The 23,911-nt window shown below is 41.2% G+C and overlaps 4 protein-coding genes across 9 annotated transcripts; 2 read left to right on the top strand and 2 right to left on the bottom strand.

The window, feature by feature from the left end:
* Positions 1 to 1,089: 1,089 nt before the first annotated feature.
* On the top strand, positions 1,090 to 3,776 carry LOC18016137 (U4/U6 small nuclear ribonucleoprotein PRP4-like protein). 4 transcript variants are annotated; one of them, XM_024155374.1, is made up of 6 exons: positions 1,090 to 1,156; positions 1,232 to 1,341; positions 1,578 to 2,351; positions 2,623 to 3,079; positions 3,173 to 3,370; positions 3,461 to 3,776. In XM_024155374.1, the coding sequence occupies exons 3-6, from the start codon at positions 1,639 to 1,641 to the stop codon at positions 3,644 to 3,646; spliced, it is 1,554 nt and encodes a 517-aa protein (XP_024011142.1). In that variant the 5' UTR covers positions 1,090 to 1,156; positions 1,232 to 1,341; positions 1,578 to 1,638; the 3' UTR covers positions 3,647 to 3,776. The 4 variants fall into 4 exon arrangements, with proteins under 4 accessions (XP_024011142.1, XP_006398360.1, XP_024011143.1 ...); XM_006398297.2 differs by having other exon boundaries at positions 1,117 to 1,156; positions 1,251 to 1,341; XM_024155375.1 differs by having other exon boundaries at positions 1,139 to 1,156; positions 1,256 to 1,341.
* Positions 3,777 to 4,264: 488 nt separating this feature from the next.
* Positions 4,265 to 7,381, bottom strand: LOC18016136 (AP-2 complex subunit mu). 2 transcript variants are annotated; one of them, XM_006398296.2, is made up of 13 exons: positions 7,145 to 7,381; positions 6,767 to 6,944; positions 6,571 to 6,661; positions 6,376 to 6,470; positions 6,150 to 6,239; positions 6,018 to 6,066; positions 5,788 to 5,926; positions 5,595 to 5,711; positions 5,434 to 5,524; positions 5,194 to 5,336; positions 4,977 to 5,091; positions 4,844 to 4,888; positions 4,265 to 4,659 (listed from the first exon to the last, which is right to left on the bottom strand). In XM_006398296.2, the coding sequence occupies exons 1-13, from the start codon at positions 7,225 to 7,227 to the stop codon at positions 4,579 to 4,581; spliced, it is 1,317 nt and encodes a 438-aa protein (XP_006398359.1). In that variant the 5' UTR covers positions 7,228 to 7,381; the 3' UTR covers positions 4,265 to 4,578. The 2 variants fall into 2 exon arrangements, with proteins under 2 accessions (XP_006398359.1, XP_024011065.1); XM_024155297.1 differs by having other exon boundaries at positions 4,844 to 5,091.
* A 9,739-nt stretch (positions 7,382 to 17,120) lies between these two features.
* LOC112086440 (meiosis-specific protein ASY2-like) lies at positions 17,121 to 19,743 on the bottom strand. The gene is made up of 5 exons (XM_024155365.1): positions 18,855 to 19,743; positions 18,647 to 18,781; positions 18,196 to 18,578; positions 17,903 to 18,142; positions 17,121 to 17,822 (listed from the first exon to the last, which is right to left on the bottom strand). The coding sequence occupies exons 1-5, from the start codon at positions 19,741 to 19,743 to the stop codon at positions 17,121 to 17,123; spliced, it is 2,349 nt and encodes a 782-aa protein (XP_024011133.1).
* A 1,062-nt stretch (positions 19,744 to 20,805) lies between these two features.
* Positions 20,806 to 22,829, top strand: LOC18016135. 2 transcript variants are annotated; one of them, XR_002899506.1, is made up of 3 exons: positions 20,806 to 21,390; positions 22,332 to 22,565; positions 22,688 to 22,829. XR_002899506.1 is itself a non-coding variant. In XM_006398294.2 (2 exons), the coding sequence occupies exons 1-2, from the start codon at positions 21,124 to 21,126 to the stop codon at positions 22,503 to 22,505; spliced, it is 441 nt and encodes a 146-aa protein (XP_006398357.1). In that variant the 5' UTR covers positions 20,806 to 21,123; the 3' UTR covers positions 22,506 to 22,712. The 2 variants fall into 2 exon arrangements, 1 of the variants encoding a protein (XP_006398357.1); XM_006398294.2 differs by having other exon boundaries at positions 22,332 to 22,712.
* Positions 22,830 to 23,911: the final 1,082 nt, after the last annotated feature.

Below are 23,911 nucleotides of genomic sequence, written 5' to 3'. Positions count from 1 at the left end.
TTAATCTATTTTGTAATTTACTAAAATATTATTTGGATCAATTCGTAAAAAAATATAATTTAAAATTTAAAAAAATATTTTATTTTTTATATAAATAACTGAACTGATTTTCAAAAATAATACTAATTAATTATGAACATAAAAATGAAAAATATTATAAAAGTCTAAATAAATTATTTTCATATATAGGGATTGATATTATTTAAAATAATAAAACATATTTTACTATTGTAATAAATAAAAAAATTAAAATACACTTTTGATTTATATCCATATATATTCAAAACAAATCTGAGAATTTTATATTTAATTATTTTTTAAAAAGAAATATTTAATTGAGTTTTCTATATTTATAATTTATAAAACTTATTTATGTACTATTTTCTAAGTAAAAATTTATTTATATAATATCTTATAAATATAAATATTTATTTATGTAAAATACTTTGTAATATTTTACAAATAAAAATTAATTACGTAAATATCTATTCAAATAATAATATAGAGATATAATCGCAAAAAGTTTTAGTTATAAAAGTTTTTATTGAAAAATATTGTATTAGTATTAAAATATTGTATTTATATTAGATTTTCAAATTAGTACTTTTCTGTATTTTAGTATTCAAACATTGATAGAAAATTTATTATATTACTAGTAAAAATTGAAAGTAAATATTTTTAAAAATGTTCATATAAAATAAAAAATAATAATTTTATTAGTTTACATTAACATTGAAAATTAAGAAAGTTTATAAATGTTAATATTATTCCTAATAAAATAAATAAAAAAGAATAAAAAATAATGTATCAAATTTTTATTGATTCATCATAATATTGAAAATTAAAAAAATTTCTAAATTCTATTATTGTTTTTAAAATTATTAAAGGTAAGAAAATTATGTATAAAAATTATACTAATAAAAAAAATTAAAATAATATGAAAATAGGAAAATTATAGAAATAAAATTACTTTACATATATATAGAGACTCCTATATCTAAGTTGTTGTCATAAAATAAAATTATAAAAAAATTTAAGTTAATTTTGTGTGTGTGGGTGAAAAACCTAGTATTATAAAAAAGTTATAAACGAAAACATAAGCCTTTTTTATTCCGGCGTCTCGCTTCTTTTCCGTTTTGCTATTGCCTTTACAGAGGTAAGAACTTTCCTAAATCTCTGAATATTTGTTTCTCAGGAATACGGATTGTTTAATCATCGGGTTGTTGATTAGGTTATGGGTTTTCTCTTAGGAAAGGCGAAGCTTGAGCAACGGACAAGTCTACTTCTTATGTGTGGGTCGCGAAGAGGTGTAGCGAGATTCGTGGGTTTTATCAATTTCTGGTAAAATCAAGCTCCCAGCTTCCATATTTCTCCTGAAAATTGCTGATTTTTCCTTTGGTTCTTTGTCCTAAAGTTTCAAGTGTACGCCCTTATGAAGCTTGATGCTTTGACTGTAAGCTGTTTGATTAAATTCCCAAGAGAGCACTGGCTTTGGTTTTAGATTAAAGTTACCCGTTTGATCTCGTAGTAATTCTTTCTTGATTGATAAATGTTCTAGATTTTTGTCTTTGTTCCAGAGTTTTGTCTACATTGCTGCTTGCTCCGGTGGTGTTATTTTTTGGGGAAATTTAAAGAAACATGGAACTCAACAAGGAAGACAATGTTTCATTGCCACCACCAATGGCTCCAATACCAATGGCTCCACCTCCAGCTACCCGTCCACCAACTTTTAGGCCACAAAATGGTGGAGAAAAATCGAGTGAATCGGATTCGGAATCAGAGGATGAACATTATGAGATATCTGAAGAGAGTAGGCAGGTCAGAGAAAGACGAGAAAAGGCACTGAAAGACATGCAGATAAAACGTCGTGCTGCTGCTCTCGCAGTTCCAACGAATGACAAAGCTGTGAGGGATCGCCTTAGACGACTTGGTCAGCCCATTACTCTGTTTGGAGAACAGGAAATGGAGAGAAGAGCTAGGTTGGCTCAGCATATGGCTAGGCTTGATATCGATGGCCAATTGGATAAACTGCTTAGAGCTCACGAAGAAGATATCGCTCCTCCAAAAGAGGAAGTGGATGATGAAATACTTGAATACCCGTTTTTCACTGAGGGTCCAAAGGAACTAAGAGAGGCTAGAATTGAAATTTCCAAATTTTCTATCAAGAGAGCTGCTGTCAGAATTCAGCGTGCAAAGCGTCGAAGGGATGATCCAGATGAAGATATGGATGCAGAGACTAAGTGGGCTTTGAAGCATGCTAAAGGCATGGTCCTTGATTGCAGTAATTTTGGGGATGATCGTCCTCTTACCGGCTGCTCCTTCTCACGCGATGGGAAAATACTTGCCACATGGTACATCTCTCATCTATCTCTTTCTCACTCTCAAGCACAAATTTACATATTTTTTCACATTCAGTTTCTTAGGCTTGGATCTATTTTTTGCTCATCTCTATTCATTGATTACAGTTTCATGGAATATTTTGCATTCTACCTGCATATTCGTTTCCGTTGATATATCAGCTTTGTCCCTTCTAAATGCATTTCACGTTCTCTAGATTCATGACTTGTGTGATTCACATACTTCCTCTACTGTATAATAATTCGTGGGTTTTTCTTTGTCTAGTTCTCTGAGTGGAGTTACTAAATTGTGGGAGATGCCTCAAGTTACAAACAAGATTTCTGTCTTGAAGGATCACAAAGAACGTGCAACTGATGTAGTGTTCTCCCCTGTGGATGATTGTCTAGCAACTGCTTCTGCTGATCGAACTGCAAAGTTGTGGAAAACTGATGGAACACTCGTACAAACTTTTGAAGGTCATCTGGATCGTCTTGCACGCGTTGCCTTCCACCCATCAGGGAAGTACCTCGGAACAACAAGCTTTGACAAAACATGGAGACTGTGGGATGTAAACACTGGAGCAGAGCTGCTTTTGCAAGAAGGTCATAGTCGTAGTGTCTATGGAATTGCATTTCAACAAGATGGAGCATTAGCAGCTTCTTCTGGGCTTGATTCACTCGCACGGGTTTGGGATCTCCGCACTGGTAGGAGTATTCTCGTCTTCCAAGGACACATTAAACCGGTAAGACTCAAGTTTTGTTCTATTGTTCCTCTTCCTCAGGCAAAAGTGATAATTTTTACTAACCCTTATTTTAATCTCCTCTGTTGTTTATAGGTTCTCTCAGTGAATTTCTCTCCTAATGGTTATCACTTGGCATCTGGTGGTGAGGATAATCAATGCCGTATTTGGGATCTAAGAATGAGAAAGTCATTGTACATTATACCAGCTCATGCTAACCTTGTGTCTCAAGTCAAGTATGAACCACAAGAAGGATACTTCCTAGCCACTGCCTCATACGACATGAAAGTCAATGTAAATACTTTTGCAATCCCTAGCCCTAATTATCTTTTTTAATCTTCTGTGTTTCATTTACTTAATTCTTTCTAACATTTTCTGTTGCAGATATGGTCAGGCAGAGATTTCTCGCTTGTTAAAAGCTTAGCAGGGCACGAGTCAAAAGTCGCCTCTCTAGATATCGCTGCAGATACCTCCTGTATTGCTACTGTTTCACATGACCGCACCATCAAGCTTTGGACGAGCAGTAGCAACGAAGAAGACCAAAGCGGAGATATGGACATAGATCTCTAGTATAGCATAACAAAAGACATAAATTTTTTGCAAGTTGAGTTATTGCAAGATGTTATGTATTATGAACCTATGTTAACCAAACATGATTTTGTTTTAACATTTTTTAGATATTTAGTGTTATTTGTCATGAGATTAGTAAGACTCGCAATTTATTTTTTAAAGTTATTGAACTGGTATCAATTTTTTTTTAACAACATCAAGATGCTTTGATGTGTAAAATACTTCGATGGTATCCAACAGTCATACATTCTATTTAAAGATCAAGTAAACTTTTTTTGGGGTATGTTATGAACAAAATAAAAAAAGCTTATAGTCAAAACTAAAAATACTTTGATATGTCAAACTTTAAAATATATCCATAAACATTCTAAAAGCAATTATTTTATCATTTTGTGACTTTCGTCTTTGTATTCCCATTTCCCTCCATATATCATAGTTCAAAAAGAAAAAATCTTAGTAGTTAGTACTCTTAAAAAACTTTAAATTATGTAACTTCTTACACAAGAACATATCCTCAATGATTAGAAAAATTACGTAATTTGGAAAATTTGCAGATAATGTGATACAATAACAGTGATGGCTTAAAATTAAATTTTAAAAATCATTTTTTTTCATAATCTGTTATTAGTCTTATCCAAAGAAATCCGACTGCTTTCACAAATACTCAATATCACGTTCGATTACACCAAAATTAATCTAAACTAAAACTCGTACAGAATCTTAAACAGAGTAGGAAAAAAAAAATCAGAATTCAATACCAAATGAGGACATAAGAAATCATATTAACAAAAGATATCTCTAATGAACAAAACAAACATAAACGAGATATAAAAACATATTAACTCTTTCCTTATGTTTTGCTTAAGGGACAAAAGCTAGAAGCCATGAACACCTCAAGGTCTTGTCACTGAACCTGAAACTGTGTTTTAAGCTCAGCACCTGATCTCATAAGATCCAGCTTTCGTTATGTATCGAACCCACTCCACCGTGTTGTAACCGCTCTTCTCCCAAACCTGTCAATCATTTCAAGTTACGGGTCAGGTCGAACTTTCAATAGCTAACCAAGTAAAGCGATCAACATTTTTAAAGACCAGAAGCAAATGAAGAAAACCCAAATCACATAAAAGATTTCATAAATTAGATGGCACAATGGCATGGAGATTCCGTTACGTAGCAACACATTTATCGGAAGCGTACCTTGAGAAAGCGAACTCGCAAACCAGATGCTGTGAACATTGGTACCTGGAAATAGAACGAAACTGAGAGGGTTAACAATCGCTTTAAACAATCTGGTTCGATTTAACAATGCCAACAAGAGAAGAAGATTGACCTGAAATTCCATTTGAATTGGTGGCCTGGTCCAAGATTTCTTTTCTCCCATTGTTGAGATCAACTCAATTTCTGCACTTAATGTGGACTCTGTTTGTCCTGGGAATTTTCTTATCCTATAGAGATTAAAGAGAAGGAAAATGAATGATAAAACACCAACTAATGGAATTTTAGAGATGAAATCTGACGGATATATCTTAAAGATGGTATAAACTCACTTCCAAACCAAGCAATCGATTGATGGATTGTACTTAGCGCGACCAGTTGTCACTTGGAAATTTGTCTTTGCTGTTTGTTTTGGCACTGGAATTTTCACTACGACCCCAAGGGCAAACATTTTAGCACCAAACACACTTTTGACCTGAAAGGACAAAACACAAAAACGAATTGTAAGTGAGCAAAGAGCAAGTTGTTCTCTTTTTTTCCTTCCTTAATCTTTGAGAAGAAAAGCTATGTACCTTGACATTCACTTCCATGCGTGTACGACCAAGTTCTTTGATTGTTGGTAATACGCGGAAAGGCAGATTCACACCTTCTGTTATTCGGTACCTGAGACATCATCATGTCAGTACACTTGGGTACCAGAACAATGTGCAACAGTGAACATTCCAAAACTTACTTCATCAGTTCAAATTCACCATCCGGTGGTACGAAGCTAACTGTCTTCTCAGAGTTGAATCTTGTCAGGTTCACACACTGGTGAAATGTGACATCATCAAGCTCAATGGTTTTACCACTGCACAACAAGATTTAGTCAGTGAGCAAAAGAAGCGTCAGTGGCTAGTGTGGATCACTCGTTTAAGAAAACTTACCTTTTAGCTGGACGAGATTTCATTTCTGATTCCTTCTCAAGACCAATTTTATCATTCAACCCCAACTTCAAATCAGGCATTCCCGAAAGGAAACATTTCATTAAGACTTTCCCCGTCACATCACACCGGAGAACATTGCCTAACAGTTGCAAAAATGTGCAAAAACAGTCATACAAGATAATCAGGAAGACAGAAACCTTTTATAGAAAGAAAAAAAAGCAATTGGTTACCTTTAGAGGACATAAGAAGGTTTACACTTTCCACAATATCCAGAAACACCTGCAGTAGTGAGAATGCCTAATATCAACATTTCCGTACAATCTAGCAAATGAAATACACACAAAACTTAACTCAACTCTTACCTCATTCTTTTTATACGCAAGGCCCTCTCTTCTCCAACCAACAGCACCCGTAACTTGTAATGTTGCATTTGGAACAGGCTTATCTTTTGGCTGTTTTCGATTTTTTTACACATGAAAAGAAACTTATGAATGAAAACATACAAAGCAAAAAAAAGCTCACTTGCAAGCACCATACAGCAATACAATTCAAAATCTGTTGTATACAAAGGTGAGCATATGCCTTTACCTTTGATGAAAATGGTGACCGTACACCTTCCTGAGTAATGTAAAGTTTCAAAATTTCAGGTGAGAGATTTTGTGGATAGCCAAAGTCCATGATCTCTGCAATTCCATACCAAAATATCATTGCTTGATGTTGCAAGAAAAAACTAGAACAATAATCAACGGGGATTTGATAATGATACTACAAAGCCTTACTTACCATCCAACAATTCATAAATCAGAACAAAGTTATTTCTAATAGCGTCTTCATCAAAAGCTCCACCAAAGTATGATTTGAACAAAGCAACAGCCTAAATGTGTGAATCAAAAGCAGTAGTAACTAAGTCAGATTTGTATAGAATCAAAACTATATTTGGGAAATGCAAGTGAAACAAAAACACCTAAGTTTTTTTTACCTCAACAACGAATTTGAACCCACAAGCTACATTAGCATTGCTACTGACAACAATTACGATGTAGACATTGCTGATTCGCATATAGACAAAGGAGCAGCCACCAATCTGACGCACAGGACAATTCCCTAACTCCTTGGTCTGCATTATATGTGTCCGAAATGCATCCACCATATTTCCCCTAATAATTAAAAATGAATTATATTCAGCTCGAATCCATCAAATCAGAAATCTCAATCCTACGAAGTGAACTACTTAGAAGCGATAGAACAAAACACACAGCTGAAAAATGTAGTGAAAAATTCTCAAATCCTTAAAAGACTAAATTAAAATTTCGAAGCATTTGGAGCGGAAAATGTGAAAATAGAAAAGCTCTCTAACCCGACGTCATCTCGGTATGTGCGATTAATGAGTACATCGCCACGGAGATTTAGAAAGTAGATAGCGGAAGCAGCCACAGGCATCTTCGATCCAAGCGAATCGAGACGCAGATCGAATAATCTTCCGTCGAATCCGATAATCAGACGAGCTGATTTCCGTAGATTTTGAGATTCAAAACGGAGGTTCGACGAGATCTCGGAGTCGGAAGAAGGACGAAGACGACGACGAAATTGAACAACTGAGATAGAAAGGAAAAGATTATTTTATCTAAAATGGAGATTGAAAAATGTATTCGTGGTATTGAAATGGGCCGTGCTAATAAAAATGGGCCTATCTTACACTTTTTATTGTTTTTTTCCCGCAAATTGGGATTTTACCAATGTTTTGTAACCCGGACAGATTGGTAAATCCAGGATGCGGTCACTATTCCAGTTTGGGTTTAGTATTAAAACCCGCTAGTTATTCAACCAGTAAAATTTAGAAAAAAACAATCCAGATAACCAGCCGGATACAAAATAATTAAAACTTTTCAAAATAACAAAAATAAATAAAAAGATTTTTGGAATTGAAACATAGAATTTACAATTTATTCACTCAAATTGCGACTAGAAAAAACCTAAAATATGTTTATATCTTCAACTTTTTTCAAATTTCTCTTTGTCTTTATATATAATTAATTGTTCACTTCAATTGTTTCATATCATTACTTCATATCGTTACATAATTAATTAATTCATATAGTTGCTTTTCTTTAATTAATGAGTCATTGCTTTTGAAAATTTGTTATTGTATTTTTTGTAATATTTTTATCATGTGTCATTGAAATATGTATGCATTTTTTGTGCAATAATATTTTTTTAACAAAATATAGATATTTTTATTCTTATATTAATATATTATATACAAATTTATTAAGTTAATGCAAGAGCTGAGGAAAGACTGGAAGAGAAGAAACAATATTGAGGTTAGTGAACCCGTGGTTGGCGGCCAAACTCTAAGGAAGGAATTAGCTGCAGCTAGGAAGGTTAAAAGGCAAGAGAAAAAGTTGCAAAAAAAAAAGCTCGAGCTGCTGAAGAGTATGCTAAAAAGGCAAGGGAAGAAACAGATGAAGCAGCAGAAGCAGTTAGAAAGGCAGAGAAAGCAGCTGCTGAGCAGGAGAAATCAGAAGTAGCTAGAAAGGCAGAGCAAGCAGTACCTAAAGCTGAAAAAGGTAAACAAAGAAGCTCATATGATGTGAATGATGTTGTTGAGATATGATATTTGATGTTGTGCTCCTGTTTCTTCAGGGAAAAATCTCAGTGAATGCGGACCAAGAAGTTGCTGTGAAGGACGAAAAAGAGGTAAACGGAGAAGCTGATATGATAACCATGATGTTTCATGATGTTGTTGATGTGATGTTGTGCCCCTGTTTTTTCAGGGAAAAATCTCTGCAGACCAAGAAAAAGAAGCTTTTGTGAAAGATGATAAAGAGGTAAAGGGTGAAGCTGATATGATGAGCATGATGTTTCATGATTTTTTTGAGATATGATGTCATTGATGTGATGTTGTGCTGCTGTTTTTTCAGAACCTTGACAGAAAAATCTCTGCGGACAAAGAAGCTGAAACAGTGAATGGTGAGACTTAAAAGAAAGAGGTAAAGACTAAGCTGATACGATGAGCATGGTGTTGTTGACATATGATGTGGTTGATTTGATGTTGTGCCCCTGTTTTTTTCTCAGGGAGAAACCACAAAGAATGCTGCGGACCAATGAAAAAGAGCTGCTCTGAATGATGAGAAAGAGGTAAACGGATATGATTGAGCATGAAGTTGTTGATATATGATGTTCTTTTCTTTGATGTTGTTCTACTGTGTTTTTTTCAGGATCTTGTCTCAGCCCTTGAGGATCTATACTCTTACCTCGAAGGAGAGCTCGAGACTGTCAAGATAGCACTTGCAATAGCCAGAGGAAACTGAAACTCCTCTGTAAGTAACCTTTAATGAACAGCTCTCACAAGAATCCTTATAGAGATTTCAATGTTGATAATTGCCTCTGTGAGCTGCTATTAAATTCATGAAATATCTCTCTAGTGTTACTGATTTCAGCTGAGTGGTGGTTGCTCATGCACTCTTGTTTATGAATGCAGGGGTTATGCCGTGTGTCGATGGGGACGATTCAAGACTGTGCGTCTGATTGTTGGTTTTTCTACGAACTTCTTTGACCAAAAAGCAAACTTTTAGAGGCTGCGGATTTTTAGATTGTTGTTAATAACCAAACTGTTTTTTGTTTTTCTCTTGCAAAGCTTTGATTTCAACTGTCCTGATACATCCTTGAGTCAAGAACAGTCAGAGTCATAGAGTTTATATACTATCCAATCAAACTTTAAGATCGAAGGCATGTTTTTAGGTAATCATCAAAGTGGCTTACCAATGTGGTAATGTTTTCTAGAATAGGAGAGCCTGAGATGTGCTTCTCCATAATCCAAAGACCATCATCATCACTCATGTAATCCATATTACAGAGACTACCACCACTTCTGTAATAAATTGTTTTCTAGATACAAATTAAAAACATAGAAATACATGTAATCCATATTAAAACAACAAAAAGAAACGAAGACAAGTTGCAAATTGAACTAGTTAATAATCAACTTTCTTCACCTCGTCGATGAAAATTTTTGCAGAGTTCGGAAACAACAGCAACTTTCTTCACCTCGTCGATGAAGAAACTCCCAGCCACAAAAATAGAGTACGGTCTCATCATATCCACTCTCAAAATTAGATTTTAGACTCAGAAAGGCGTAAATTGGGATTTTACTGAAATCACATTGTAAAAAAGTAGAAAACTTTCCACCTATAATGTAAACTTTAAATACGTTATTCATTTTATCTGGAAATTGCTTTTTGTTATTGTTTTGATTGATCAGCAGATTCACCACAATAGACTAAAAGTTCTTGACTTTTGATAGTTATCAATTGACCCGGAATTTCAGCTTTGAATAAAACTGCAAACTCTAGATGTTCTGATTGTTGTAAGTGGGCTGAGCACAGCCCCCTTTTTCGTAAATCCACAAAAAGCCCATTAAGGTCAAAGGTCAACAAGCCCATTCGCGAAGAGCAAAACGAGGTCGTTCGAGTAGATAACCCAACAAAATCTAAGGAGCAGCTCGCCACGTCGATATGGATGGGACAGCTCGCCACGTCGACAAGGATGAAATAGCTCGCCAGCACGACGCTCCGATAGACGGTCGGTCAGGTCTATCTGCCCGGCCGCCAAGCTACTCTGACCGAGATGTAACCTAATTTAAGCACTATAAATAGCCCTGTAACTTCATTTATTACGGGATCGGTAATCCGAAATAAAGACAAAAATACTCAAGACTTCATACTTACTTAACCTCGTAATACCACCTCGAAGACTTCATATCGATCTCACCTCTATTCAAACAAGAATCTCCGAGCTCCACCTAGAAATATTTACCAAAGTGACCTCGCGTGCGAATACAATACAATAATTGGCGCCCACCGTGGGGCTAAGAGATTTCTTTCTACGCAAAGAGGAGCTCGATAATGTCAGGAATTCAAATCAACAAAACAACTAACCTACCCATGTCAACTATTGCCGAGGAAGGACTTCTTGTGTCACCAGTTAACAATCCGGAGACCTCGAATAAGCAACCACCAACGATGAATCCCATGGAAAACGCAACTTCAAACCCAGAAGCAGAAGATGCGAATCGAAGCACACCAACAGCTCCTACCGACGTCGCAACGTTGTTCGCAACAATGATGGCTCGAATGGAAGAGCTGAATCGTCAAACAAGCACTCGCCTGAACGAGCTCGCCGCGGCACAACTTTCTTGCCAAGATCAAGTCAACACGTTACATTCCTCAGAGACCCAAGCCCCAGAGAGACGATCTCAAGAAATTCAATGAGTACAACGCGCCTTATTCGGAGACTCCCCCGCTCCGCCAACAACAGAAAATCATCCGACCTCGAACTGCGACGAGGTGAACATCGGAGCTCCCGAACACGAAACACGTCGGCTTCAGATAAGAAACTCGCAGCAGGATGAAGAAATGCTCGAAATGAGAGCCAAATTGCGAGCCATGACTTCACTTGTTCATCAAGCAACTAGCTCGGCACCTGAGATCGATCGTGTGTTGAAAGAAAGCCAAAGCACACCATTCACGACTCGAATCACCGATTTTCCAATTAGAACTCAAGTAAAGTTCAACCTCCCGACATATACAGGCAACTCGGATCCGAGTCAATTCATGACCGCATTCAGCATTCAAATGGGCCGAGCACGATTCACTCCCGAGGAGAAGGATACAGGTTTCTGCCAACTATTCGTCGAAAATCTAAGCGGCGCGGCCCTCGTCTGGTTCTCCAAATTGAAGGTGAACTCGATTGACAGCTACCAAGCACTGTCAACGGCATTCCTCAAAAGGTACATGATGTATATCCAAGGCGCAGTTTCCAGCGCCGACCTCTACCAGATCAAACAGGGCGAAAAAGAATCCCTTCGGTCTTTCATCGGCAGGTTCAACGCGATCGTCTCTCGAATCACCGTGACTGACGAGGCATCACTGCCAGCCCTTTGGAATGCCCTTCGGATCGGTTCGAAGTTCCGAGACAGTCTCAAGTTCAGCAAACCCCGAACTCTCGAGGACGCACTTCATCGTGCCACCTTATACATCGAGGACGAGGAAGAAAAAGAGAGCGCGTCGCCAGCAAAAGCGACGCCGAAGCAGCAGCCTCACAAAGAGATCCCCAAACAAGAATATCAGGAGCCTCGACAGCACCTCGACAATAATTATCGAGGTGACAATCGCCAAGGAGCGACGTACAACATCAGCACTCAACAGCAACAGAATCGCCAGTACCAAAACTAATCGAACACCTGGCAGCGAGGAGATTGCGGGGAGACACGGCCTTTCTGAGATTATCACAACAAGTACGGTCACCCGACTGCGATGTGTCGCGAGCTACAAGCTTATTTGCTCGCCAAATATCGCAAGGGGGAGATCGTTTTATCAAACCAGCCCCAAAACACCGTGACACGAAACAGCGAGGCTCGACCAACGGCTCCCGCCGAGCAGCTTTCACCTCCTCCCCCAATGAACGAACAACCCAACGACGACGTCGCGAAGAGAGACCGTGGAAACCAGCCTCGAGGTGACACTCCTCCGGCATCTCGAAAGAAGGTTTTCTTTATCATGGGAGGCCTATCGACGTGCAACGATTCCGTCAGGTCGATTAAAAAGTACGGCCGCCAGGTCATGCTCGCACAAAAATGGCAAGTTAAAAGTCCTAAGACCGCCGATTGCGGTGCAGTCACCTTCACCGAGGCCGACACCGAAGGAGTTGACATGCCGCACAACGATCCGCTTGTGGTCGAGCTGCGGGTCGCCGATTGCGAAGTGTCTCGGATACTGGTTGATACAGGGAGCTCGGTCGACCTGATTTTCAAAGAAACACTTGACAAAATGGAACTGGCGAACCATCATCTCAAGTCTTCGGTTAAGCCACTCACAGGATTCGATGGAGATACGGTCAACTCAATCGGGACGATCAGACTCCCAGTTTACGCGGCAAAAACGACCCGCCTCGTCAAATTTGTTGTCATCGATAAACCTGCCATCTACAACGTAATTCTAGGAACGCCCTGGTTGCAATCCATGAAAGCGGTGCCGTCGACTTATCATCAATGCCTCAAGTTCCCAACCGCGTTCGGGGTAAAAACTATTCGAGGCTCTCAGGAGATATCGAGACTCTGATTCGCTGCAGAGCACAAGCTCCGATTCAAATCCACGATTCCAGCCAAGGCGTGTCTCACGATTTTATCCGTAACTCAAGTCGATTTGCCAACTCAAGAAAGACCGAAGCAGGAGCTCGTCGTCCAAGTAAACATCGATGAAAGCGACCCCGAACGATGTGTAGGAATCGGAGCCGATTTAAAGGAGGAGATCAAGGTTGAGCTCGTACGACTTCTTCGCCGAAACGCGTCGACGTTCGCCTGGTCAGTAAGCGATATGCCAGGGATCGATCCCTCAATCACCAGTCATGAGCTTAACATCGACCCAACCTTTAAACCGATCAAGCAGAAGCGGAGGAAGTTAGGTCCAGAAAAGGCGCAAGCCGTCAATGACGAGGTCGAACGTCTATCAAAGGCTGGCTCGATTGTCGAGGTTAAATACCCCGAGTGGTTAGCCAACCCGGTCGTCGTCAAAAAGAAAAATGGGAAGTGGCGAATTTGCGTGGATTTCACCGATCTCAACAAGGCATGCCCCAAGGATAGTTTCCCCTTGCCACACATCGACCGAATCGTCGAGACAACCGCCGGAAACGAGCTCCTGTCGTTTATGGACGCCTTCTCCGGTTACAACCAAATCACGATGCATCCCGAAGATCGCGAGAAGACGTCCTTCATCACCGATCGAGGTACCTATTGCTATAAGGTAATGCCGTTCGGCCTGAAGAACGCGGGCTCGACATACCAACGACTAGTCAACCACATGTTCGCCGAGCAGTTAGGACGAACAATGGAGGTCTACATCGATGATATGCTTGTGAAGTCACTCACCGCCGGTGATCACATCGCCCATCTGCAAGCTTGCTTCACCGTTCTAAATCAATACCAAATGAAGCTCAATTCGACTCAGTGTACCTTCGGGGTAACTTCTGGAGAATTCCTCGGCTACATCGTCACTAAACGAGGAATCGAGGCAAATCCGAAGCAGATCGATGCCCTGATCAGTCTTCCATCGCCTCGCAACACTCGCGAAGTCCAACGTCTCACCGGCCGGATCGCGGCGCTTAACCGTTTCATCTCTCGATCGACGGATAAATGTTTGCCTTTCTACCAGCTCCTCCGAGGCAACAAGCGTTTTGAATGGGACAGCAAATGCGAAGAAGCTTTTCAACAACTCAAGGAATACCTCGCCAGCCCTCCAATTTTGGCAAAACCGGAAACAGGCGAAACCCTCTACCTCTACATCGCGGTGTCGAGCTCGGCGGTTAGCGGCGTCTTGGTCAAAGAAGATCGAGGCGAGCAGAAACCGATCTTCTACGTTAGTAGGACTCTCGACGACGCAGAAAAACGGTATCCAACTTTGGAGAAGCTCGCACTCGCGGTCATCATATCCGCCAGAAAGCTACGACCCTACTTTCAATCCCATTCAGTCGTTGTCTTGACCAATCAACCGCTTCGAACGATACTGCACAGCCCGAGTCAATCAGGTCGCATGGCAAAGTGGGCTGTCGAGCTAACGGAGTACGATATCGAGTATCGCAATAAAACAAGCGCCAAATCGCAGGTTCTCGCGGATTTTTTGGTCGAGCTTCCTCCAGAGCTAATCTAGACCGACCTACCTGATGAGAGGTGGTCCTTGTACGTCGACGGATCTTCCTCAACTCGAGGCGCAGGTATAGGCATCCGCCTAGAATCTCCGACGAAAGAGATATTGGAGCAATCATTCCGGCTCGAATTTCCAGCCTCCAATAATGAAGCAGAGTACGAGGCTTACTCGCAGGACTACGTCTAGCGCAAGGAATCGGGGTCAAAAAGATCGAAGCTTTCTGCGACTCCCAGCTCGTTGCCAGCCAATACAGCGGCGACTACGACACCAGAAACGACCGGATGGACCTGTATCTTAAAGCCGTTAAGAGCCTCGCCAATCGCTTCGAATTTTTCTCACTCACTAGAATTCCGCGCAGCGATAACACTTCGGCAGATGCACTAGCCGCCCTCGCATCGACGTCCGAACCACATCAACAGCGCGTAATCCCGGTCGAGAGCATCGATTCCCCCAGCATCGTCTTACCTGGAGGAGTATGCGCGGTTCGAGAGCTCAAAGCCAACAGATTAGACGCCATCGAATTATCTCCCCCCGAGGTCATAGATGAGCCCGCCGAGCAAGAACCAACAACCGAGGACTGGAGGATTGAAATCCTGCTCTACATTACGGACGGCCAAGTCCCAGACGATCGATGGGCAGCAAGGCGTTTAAAAGTTCGTAGCGCTAAATACACTCAGTCACACGGCGATCTTTATCGTTGGAGCTCGACAGGCGCTCTACTCAATTGTCTTCACGGTGAAGAGACGCTCGATGTCATGCGAGAAACACACGAAGGAGCATGTGGAAATCACTCCAACGGTCGAGCTCTCGCCCTAAAAATCAAAAACCACGGTCATTTTTGGCCGACAATGCTTACCGATTGCGATCGGTTCGTAGCTCGCTGCGAGCAATGCCAACGACATGCACCAATGATCCACGCACCAGCCGAACTTCTGGCTGCATCTTCACCACCTTATCCCTTCATGAGATGGGCAATGGACATCGTGGGTCCACTACCTCGATCCCGACAAAAACGATTCATGCTTATCGTCACTGATTATTTTACGAAATGGGTCGAGGCCGAGTCCTATGCCAAAATCAAAGCAACCGACGTGAAGAACTTCGTCTGGAAAAACATCATATGCCGTCACGGACTGCCCTACGAGATCGTCACCGATAATGGTCCCCAGTTCATCTCCGATGTATTCGAAGACTTCTGTGCCAAGTGGAAGATACGACTTAGCAAATCTACACCGCGATACCCGCAAGGGAACGGACAAGCCGAGGCGACCAACAAGACTATCCTCGATGGCATCAAAAAGCGACTCGAGGATAAGAAAGGCTTGTGGGCAGATGAGTTAGACAGAGTTTTATGGTCACATCGAACTACACCGCGGAGATCGACGAACAAAACTCCTTTCTCATTGTCACATGGCATGGAAGCTTTGGCTCCTGCCGAGGTCGGTCTACCAACCATTCGCAGAGCGATGTTGACACAAGACACAAAAAAGAACGGAAGAATGATGAAGGATAGCCTCGATATGATCGAAGAGGAGCGGGATCACGCCCTGTTACGTATGCAAAATTATCAGCAGCAAATCTCACGATACTACAACAAACGCGTGAAAGGAAGGCACTTCGAACCCGGCGACCTCGTCCTTCGAAAGGTGTTCGAAAACACCGAAGAATACCATGCCGGAAAACTAGGCGCAAAGTGGGAAGGCCCTTACCAAATCACCAACGTCGTGAAACCTGGCGTTTACGAGCTGATGACGATGGACGGCGAAATGCTTCCTCGATCTTGGAACTCGATGAACCTCAAACGGTACTTCTATTTAAAAAAAAAAAAAAAAAAAAAAAAAAAAAAAAGGACGCTCACCAAGCTATACTCGGTCGAGCTATATCTCGAATGTGAACTACGATCGGCTTGATCCCAGTTTGTTGGGTACGTAGGCAACCTCTCACGAGGTACAGCTATTAATAAAATTTTACTTCGACATCTTTAACTTTGCCATCTTTTACATCGACATCCTAGCTAGATGTTCGATCTTCTAATACGCATTTCCCTACAATGCAAACTCTTAATAAATCCTAAGGAACAAAAACCTTACGATTATAAGAGAATAAGCCGGGACCAATCCCGCATCCTTTCCTAAATCACCCGAATAACTACGTCGAGATCATTCTCACTATTCGGGCACGATTAGTGAAATAAAACAGGGTAAGCCGAGTCATACCTCGCACCTATTGTCTTTTAAGCCGAGTCATACCTCGCACCTATTGTCTTTTAAGCCGAGTCATACCTCGCACATATTGTCTTTTAAGCCGTCGTACCTCGCACCTCGCATTCGTTGTTCCCTTAATTTTATCTCGCATTAATTATCTTGTTAAAAAGATTTCCTATTCACCTCGGTCTAATTTTCGAAACAAGTCTTTACCTCGTATTAATCATTTTGCTTTATTTAAATCTACCTCGGGTTTATTATCTTTTTATTGCGAGCTGATACTTTGGAAAAGAGTATTCATTGATGAGATTAAGTCGAGTCTTTACAAACGAGGCAACATAACAAAATAATAATAAGTAAAAAGAAAAAAGGTGATAACACATAAGGGAAAGATATGTGAGATCTACTCGTCAGGCTGATTGCCACCCTCTCAGTCCTCTTCATCCTCGTGATGCTCCTGATCCTCAGCCTCGTCATGAGTTGAACCACCGTCCAGAGTCTCGGGGTATTGCGGGGGCATGTCGCCTTCCTGAAGATCAGATAACCGAAGTCCTTCGAGTTTCAGCTCGCAGTCGCGCATGGTCGCCTCGAGATCAGCCCGCAACTCGACTTCGGTCATCTCTTTGTCCTTCAAGAGATCGAGGCATTCGTGAGTACCTCGAGCCTGAACAAGTTCTAACTTCACCTTCACGATGGCCTCCTGTTCAGCGATAAAGGTCCTCAATCGATCTATGCGACCCGAGAACTTGTTCTCCGCATCTACCCAAATCCGAGTAGTCTCGGATTCTATCTTCTCCTCGGCATGACGCTTGACGCGAGCCACTTCGGTCGCAACCACTTTCTCAGCCTGGAGCTTCGCTTCATTGACCGTTTGCAGGTTGCTGATCAGATCCTGATTTTCCACTTTCAGCTCTTCGATCTTGTCAGTCAGCGTCTTCACACCTTCTTCCAATTGCTCGGAGCATCTTTTTTCGACCTGCCATTTCTCCTCAGCCGACTTTCGTTGAGCAGACGCAGCGTCGCGCTCTTCCACAGCCCTCTGCACAGCGGACTGAGCATTACGAAGCTTCGTAGCAGCAGCTCGAAGTGTTCGGTGATATCGACCACGCGCGCGGTTACAGCTCGCGATGAACTGATAAAACGTAAGTTAGATCGAGATCGAAGCAGAGGTAAAACTTAAGTCAGAAATATGAAACAAAATTCACAACATACCTTGAAGGCGTAGCCCACCATGTCTTTAAAGACCGCGTCATCAGCAGCGGGAACCTCGGAGGTAGACCCCTTTATCAGTCCGAAGAGCTCGGCGCATTTGTCAGCATTATTGACAAGAGGCACCCCGGATTCAGGATAATCGAATTTGAAGCTCCAATCGACCTCCGGAGCTTTACCGTCGCCGGTGGGGCCAACCTTCGACCTCTTTCCCGGTTCCTCGTGATCGCCGTCTACAACCACCTCGCCAGAGGGTCTCTTCCTCGATCTGACTCAGCGACCTCGGGTTGGTTCACCTCCTCGGCGAGCTGGGCGGTCTCGACCTCATCCTTCTTCTTCTTCTCTCTTCTCCTCTGCTTCTTCGCCTCCTTTCTGGCGCGCCTCGCAGCTTCGTCAGGCCCCTCGGCGACGAGCTGACCTTCCTCTTGAGCCCCCACCTCAGGCTCTGCCGATTGGGCGCGACCTTCAGCGGGACCGCTATCTCGACGAGCCTCGACCTCACTAACTCGAGGTGCCATCACTTGGGTCGAACGACCCGGTTGAGCGGGAGATTCTCGACTTTTATTTCCCCCGCTACTGCGACTGGCCCTGAGCCTCGCAGCAAGACTAGGCGCGTTGACTTGAACTGGAGCCATCGCAATCGCTATTTCCCTTAGAGAATTTTCTCTTCTCCAACTAGCTGGAATTGAAAGAAGCGTTAGACGACATAAAAGCTCGACTTGGAATATCGACGAGGTCGAACTTTACCGTTTGTAATACGAGAAATGGCAGCCTCGACTCTTCGGCGATGAATGTCAGGCCAATGTTGTATCCCAACAGCCCTAATCTTCTGGATATTCGCCTGAAAATCCTCCGGGAAAGCCTCGAGCTGGACGTTTCGGTCTGCCAAAGAAAAACAAGGAAACATCAGCTAAAGAAAGGGAAAACTCGAAATACGACCAAATTAGCGATCTACCGATGCTATGACTCCACTCGTTCCTAAAATTTCTGGTCGTATCGACGACCAACGCCTCGTCCACTTTAGCAAAAAAGAAAGACGCCTCCCAGCTTGGCGTCCTGTTGACGGGATAAACCAAGGAACAGTCTTTCCTAGCCTTTATCGTATATGTGCCCGGGATCGAGTTGTTTTTCTGAACCGTAGTCATCTCTTCGAAGAAACGCCAGTCCACATCGACCCCGACCTCGCTCCCAAATAACAGGGCCGCGACCATGAACCGAATTCCCGCCGGAAGGATTTGCGAGAACGCAATGCCTCGACGATGGACATAATCCGTCAACAACCTCGGCAGAGGCATCCAGAGATGACAAAGGCTGAACCACGCTTCGTAGAGCGTGACCCAACCCACCGGTGCATGCCATGGTCGATCTTCAGGTCCCGGTGCCATCAACTCACCGCGAAAACCGTACCGCAGCTGAAATTCTTCGAGGCGTTGAGCCGTCATCTGTGATGGAATGTGGGCTAGTCGATTCCCGATGGCCCCCTTGCGCTTGGAACCTTTACGTCGAGGTCTGACTTCCTCACTTTGATCTTTTTCCTCACCTTGCTCATCTTCTTCCTCACCCCCTTCGTCGACCTCATCTTCGACGTGCTCAGAAGCCTCCCCATCACGTCGGTCCACCTCGAAAGGAACTATTTGAAGTTCCGTCGTAGCGTCACCTCGCGGAGATGTTCCATTAGAACGAGCCCGATCCGCTAATTCAACCAGCGGAGATTCTCCTCGATCCGATTGGGTGTCGGACCTCGAAGACACCTTGGGAGAGGAGCTAGGGCTCCCAGAGTTTTCCTGTTCAGATCTAGAGCCAGACTCTAAACTAGACTCGATGCGCTGACCCCCCGAAGACATTATTTCGATGTCGGATAATGATGGAAATAAAACAGCGAACGGACGAATTCTAGAGAGAGAAAGGAATTCTAGAGAGAAGGGAGAGCAAGATTACCTTTTGTAAGCGGAGAAGAAAATGAGAAGAAGAGGAGGAGATCATCATATATAAGGAAAGAAAAAGGCGGTTACCGAGAAAAGTAATCATGATCCGGACGCTTCCCATTACTTAATTTAATGACGGATTCCACGCGCTTCCACTCGCAACTCTCCGTGACCCAAGATAACCGTTTCCTTTTGCGACCTTTCGCTAATCAAGACAACCGTTGCTCTTTACAACTCCAAATACCATCTCGATTTTGAAGACCTAACATCGACATCGAGGTCCAAGGAAATGAAAGTTCTCCAGCTCGATGCGTTGAATATCGAAGTAACATCTCCATCAACGGACTGGGGGGGACAATTGTTGTAGGTGGGCTGAGCACAGCCCCCTTTTTCGTAAATCCACAAAAAGCCCATTAAGGTCAAAGGTCAACAAGCCCATTCGCGAAGAGCAAAACGAGGTCGTTCGAGTAGATAACCCAACAAAATCTAAGGAGCAGCTCGCCACGTCGATATGGATGGGACAGCTCGCCACGTCGACAAGGATGAAACAGCTCGCCAGCACGACGCTCCGATAGACGGTCGGTCAGGTCTATCTGCCCGGCCGCCAAGCTACTCTGACCGAGATGTAACCTAATTTAAGCACTATAAATAGCCCTGTAACTTCATTTATTACGGGATCGGTAATCCGAAATAAAGACAAAAATACTCAAGACTTCATACTTACTTAACCTCGTAATACCACCTCGAAGACTTCATATCGATCTCACCTCTATTCAAACAAGAATCTCCGAGCTCCACCTAGAAATATTTACCAAAGTGACCTCGCGTGCGAATACAATACAACACTGATGAAGTAATGAGTCTGAATTTTAAAAAGTCATTTTTTATTTTTATTTTGCTTTTGGAAGAAAACAAAAAATTGATGTGGATATTTTTATTTTATTTATATACCGCGCCGTTAATGAAGATGGCTTTAGACTCAGAAAGGCGTTGAAGCTAGAAGAAGATCCTGCTCGATCCATCTTTGATAAAAAAAAATTCTCCATTTTTCTTTAGTGTTCACGAGGGAGAGGACAGAGATTAATGGGTTTTGATAATTAACAGGTATGGATGTTTTTGGATTGAGACGCGATCGCGGAAAGTAGAAAAATCGATCGGAAAAAAAAAAGAAAGGCAAGGAAGGGATATTCGAAACCCTAATCTCGATTGTATCCCTCAACATCTGGGAAAGCATCGATTGTGGGGAGGAAAAAAAAGTTAAGAGCTTTGCATCGAATTTGATTTTCTGGGTTTGGCGTGATGGGTTTCATAAAGAAGTTAACGGGGATTTTTGGGTTCGGGCACAACGATGGTGGGCACGGAGTTGCGAGAGATGGAGATGGTAACGGAGATAACACAGGAACAGTCTCCGGCGACGGAGATAAACGACGGGAGGATAATCAGCCGCGATTCCGTGAAACCGGACTTCCAAGGAGAGGTTTTGGCGTACCGGTTCAAGTCGCCGTTGAACGGTCAAATCCTGGTCCTATTCTTCAGCCTTGTGCAGCTTCTGACGGTGGAGTTCAGGTTAGTCTTTCGTATTTGATGATTGTTGGTTTAATCCCTTAAAAGAGAGCATGAGAATATTTGATTCTGATTCTGAGATATTGGCTTAAGCTTTATGGAGAAGTTTAATGTGTTATATCATACTTTAGTTTAGTGCTTCCTTCGGTAGCATGATTTGTTGGTTCAATGTGTTTGTTTCCGATCACACTTAGTCGGAGGCTAAAATTGTTTTGTGAGTTTGTGAAGAGATAACACACTCGTATTCTTTGCTTAACGTTGATAGAACAATGAACCCTGTTCTACACATGTCTCTGCTTTGTTTGTTTCTTTGGCATGGCTCGAAATTGGCTTTCAGTATGTTTCTGTTTCGAAAACTCTACTTTATATTATTCTGTTGATGGGCACGCGACTGTCGTTTCTGTGTAGTTTTCGCCTAAATATTGAATTAGGTGTGTTTATGATAGTTGGTTCATTGTCTCTTTTAACTCTGTATATTCATCTCTGTATGTGAAACTAGTGAATCTGTATCATCTCTGTATGTGAAACTATCGTCCTTGAAAGATTATGCCAAGCCACGGTATATGTTTGCTTGATTAGTTACGGTAAACCAAAGTCTGTAGAAGCAAGCAAGTTGATTCAGTATCACTCTACTAGGGAAGTTATAATCTAGCAATAGCATAATCTCATGTCCTGATGGTTAGGTATTCATCATCACTCCTGAGGCTAAGATAGAGCTTAAAGAAACTTAATTGGTAAATATTGGTGGGGAAGGACAATAAATAGAATCTATAAAAAGCTAGTGGAGTTGATTGATCCCAAGATTATTCAATTGTCCTAATGCGGTGCTATGTAATTTTTCATTGAGTTCTTTTTGATGGCAATAAGCTAACATCTCAGCATAATCATTGACTCAAGTTGCTTTAACCGAGAATTATAATATCGAAGCTCTTGTTTTGGATCAGGGACTACGTTGGTACTCAACGCAGCTAAGGATTGATGAAGACGGAGATGTTGCAGACGAGTTCTTGGAAGATCATAATTGTAAGACTTTGCCAAGAAGATGCAAAACAAAAGCTGCAAAAGTGAGAGGTTTAGTGATATCTTCTGATGGGAAACTTCAGCCATTAATGCATTGAGCAATGAACAACACCAAGGAGAAAGATTTGCTGAATAGTGTGTGATTGAACCAGAGAAAGGTTAGAACCTGTGTTTCATTAGCCATTTAATCTCGATATAAATCGATTAGATTCTGGTTGTTGACACAATGAAAACTTTGAAAAAATGTTATTTAACTGTGAATTTTGTTTATGAAAAATAGACAGCGACTCTCTTTGGGATTGTCTGAAAACACATACAAATGTGCAATTGTTGGAGCTCTGTAGTAGTACAAGTTCTCTCTGTGGATACATGACCTCCATTTTAGCTAAAATCATGTTTTTTTAATATTCTCATTATGAATTCTATTCCAAGGAATGATGGTTAATATTTTCTTTTCTATATACCAAAGGATTCATCGAAATATCCAAAATAACTTCTCACCCTCTCCAAATATGAGAATTTGCAAACAAGATATATTTTAAAAATATAGTAATAATGCGATGGAGAAATACTTGAAGCTGAAAGCATTGATTAAGGAACTCAGCATTTAAGACCAATAATTTGATGAAAACTATAAGTAATCGTCTACACCGATTCGCCACACCGGAGCAACAACTATCAAATGTCTCTCAACTAACCTTTTGGTACATACAAATGCTTCTGTTCTATAATTCAAATTTAAGACTTTGCTTGACGCTTGAAGATATTACTTTAATGTTACAAATCTGTCCCGAAATTCCGCCGGTGAAAGAAAACAATTTTGGAAAACTTATACATTGAAAAGTATAAAAGTATATATTATACGCAAAACGTGTTAATGTTGGTATCGCTATGAAACAAACAAGGTCCACTTTTGTTGATAGATTTATTTTGGACTTTCTTAGATGCACAAAATATACCTTAACAAAAAAAAAATAGATGCAAAATATACAACAAAATCCCTTAATATCTACAAAACTATAATTTGTCGTACTCCATTGGAAAAGCTTTCATATATTCTTGTAATATTTTCAGGCCGGCGAAAACAGTTTCAAAGGCCTAAGAAAACTAAATTTGCCCTCCTTCTTTTTGTTATTTATAGTTCTCCTCTCTGATTAAGGCCTTATTCACCGACTCGAATCTTTCTCTATAACTACATTTCTCAAGACCTGATCATCTTTGTTTTTACTTCGGCCACCATTAATTACAAAATCCGATATAAAACTTTAGATAAGGCCTTAATCAGTCGTTTATGTCACTTATAGCAAGGTCCGCCCCTGCATATTGTGTTAGTCATTTATCTATGTGACTGAAATTTAATAGTTAATAAGAAGTTTTAAGCCGAGGACTTTGCGAAGAAATTAATGTATTTACGAGGAAACCATATCATTACTGATCTTAATCATATATTGGGTCTGTCCTTATCGCCGTCATTAAATATATATTAATTATTGGATGATCACCT

This window comes from Eutrema salsugineum, unplaced genomic scaffold (assembly GCF_000478725.1).
Source record: "Eutrema salsugineum unplaced genomic scaffold, Eutsalg1_0 scaffold_20, whole genome shotgun sequence".
NCBI lineage: Eukaryota > Viridiplantae > Streptophyta > Magnoliopsida > Brassicales > Brassicaceae > Eutrema > Eutrema salsugineum.
The sequence above is the reverse complement of the archived record's forward strand: the minus strand, read 5'-3'. Positions and strand labels throughout refer to the sequence as shown.

Coding starts and splice junctions, on each gene's coding strand:
- LOC18016137 (XM_024155374.1), top strand. CDS start 1,639: ATGGAACTCAACAAGGAAGACAATGTTTCATTGCCACCACCAATGGCT. Junction 2,352..2,622: donor GGGAAAATACTTGCCACATG/GTACATCTCTCA, acceptor TTCTTTGTCTAG/TTCTCTGAGTGGAGTTACTA. Junction 3,080..3,172: donor TCCAAGGACACATTAAACCG/GTAAGACTCAAG, acceptor TGTTGTTTATAG/GTTCTCTCAGTGAATTTCTC.
- LOC18016136 (XM_024155297.1), bottom strand. CDS start 7,227: ATGCCTGTGGCTGCTTCCGCTATCTACTTTCTAAATCTCCGTGGCGAT. Junction 5,712..5,787: donor AAATCTCGTCCAGCTAAAAG/GTAAGTTTTCTT, acceptor CTTGTTGTGCAG/TGGTAAAACCATTGAGCTTG. Junction 5,092..5,193: donor ATCGATTGCTTGGTTTGGAA/GTGAGTTTATAC, acceptor TAATCTCTATAG/GATAAGAAAATTCCCAGGAC.
- LOC112086440 (XM_024155365.1), bottom strand. CDS start 19,743: ATGTCTTCGGGGGGTCAGCGCATCGAGTCTAGTTTAGAGTCTGGCTCT. Junction 18,579..18,646: donor CATTTCTCGTATTACAAACG/GTAAAGTTCGAC, acceptor TTTCAATTCCAG/CTAGTTGGAGAAGAGAAAAT. Junction 18,143..18,195: donor CCGCCCAGCTCGCCGAGGAG/GTGAACCAACCC, acceptor CCCTCTGGCGAG/GTGGTTGTAGACGGCGATCA.
- LOC18016135 (XM_006398294.2), top strand. CDS start 21,124: ATGGGTTTCATAAAGAAGTTAACGGGGATTTTTGGGTTCGGGCACAAC. Junction 21,391..22,331: donor CTTCTGACGGTGGAGTTCAG/GTTAGTCTTTCG, acceptor GTTTTGGATCAG/GGACTACGTTGGTACTCAAC.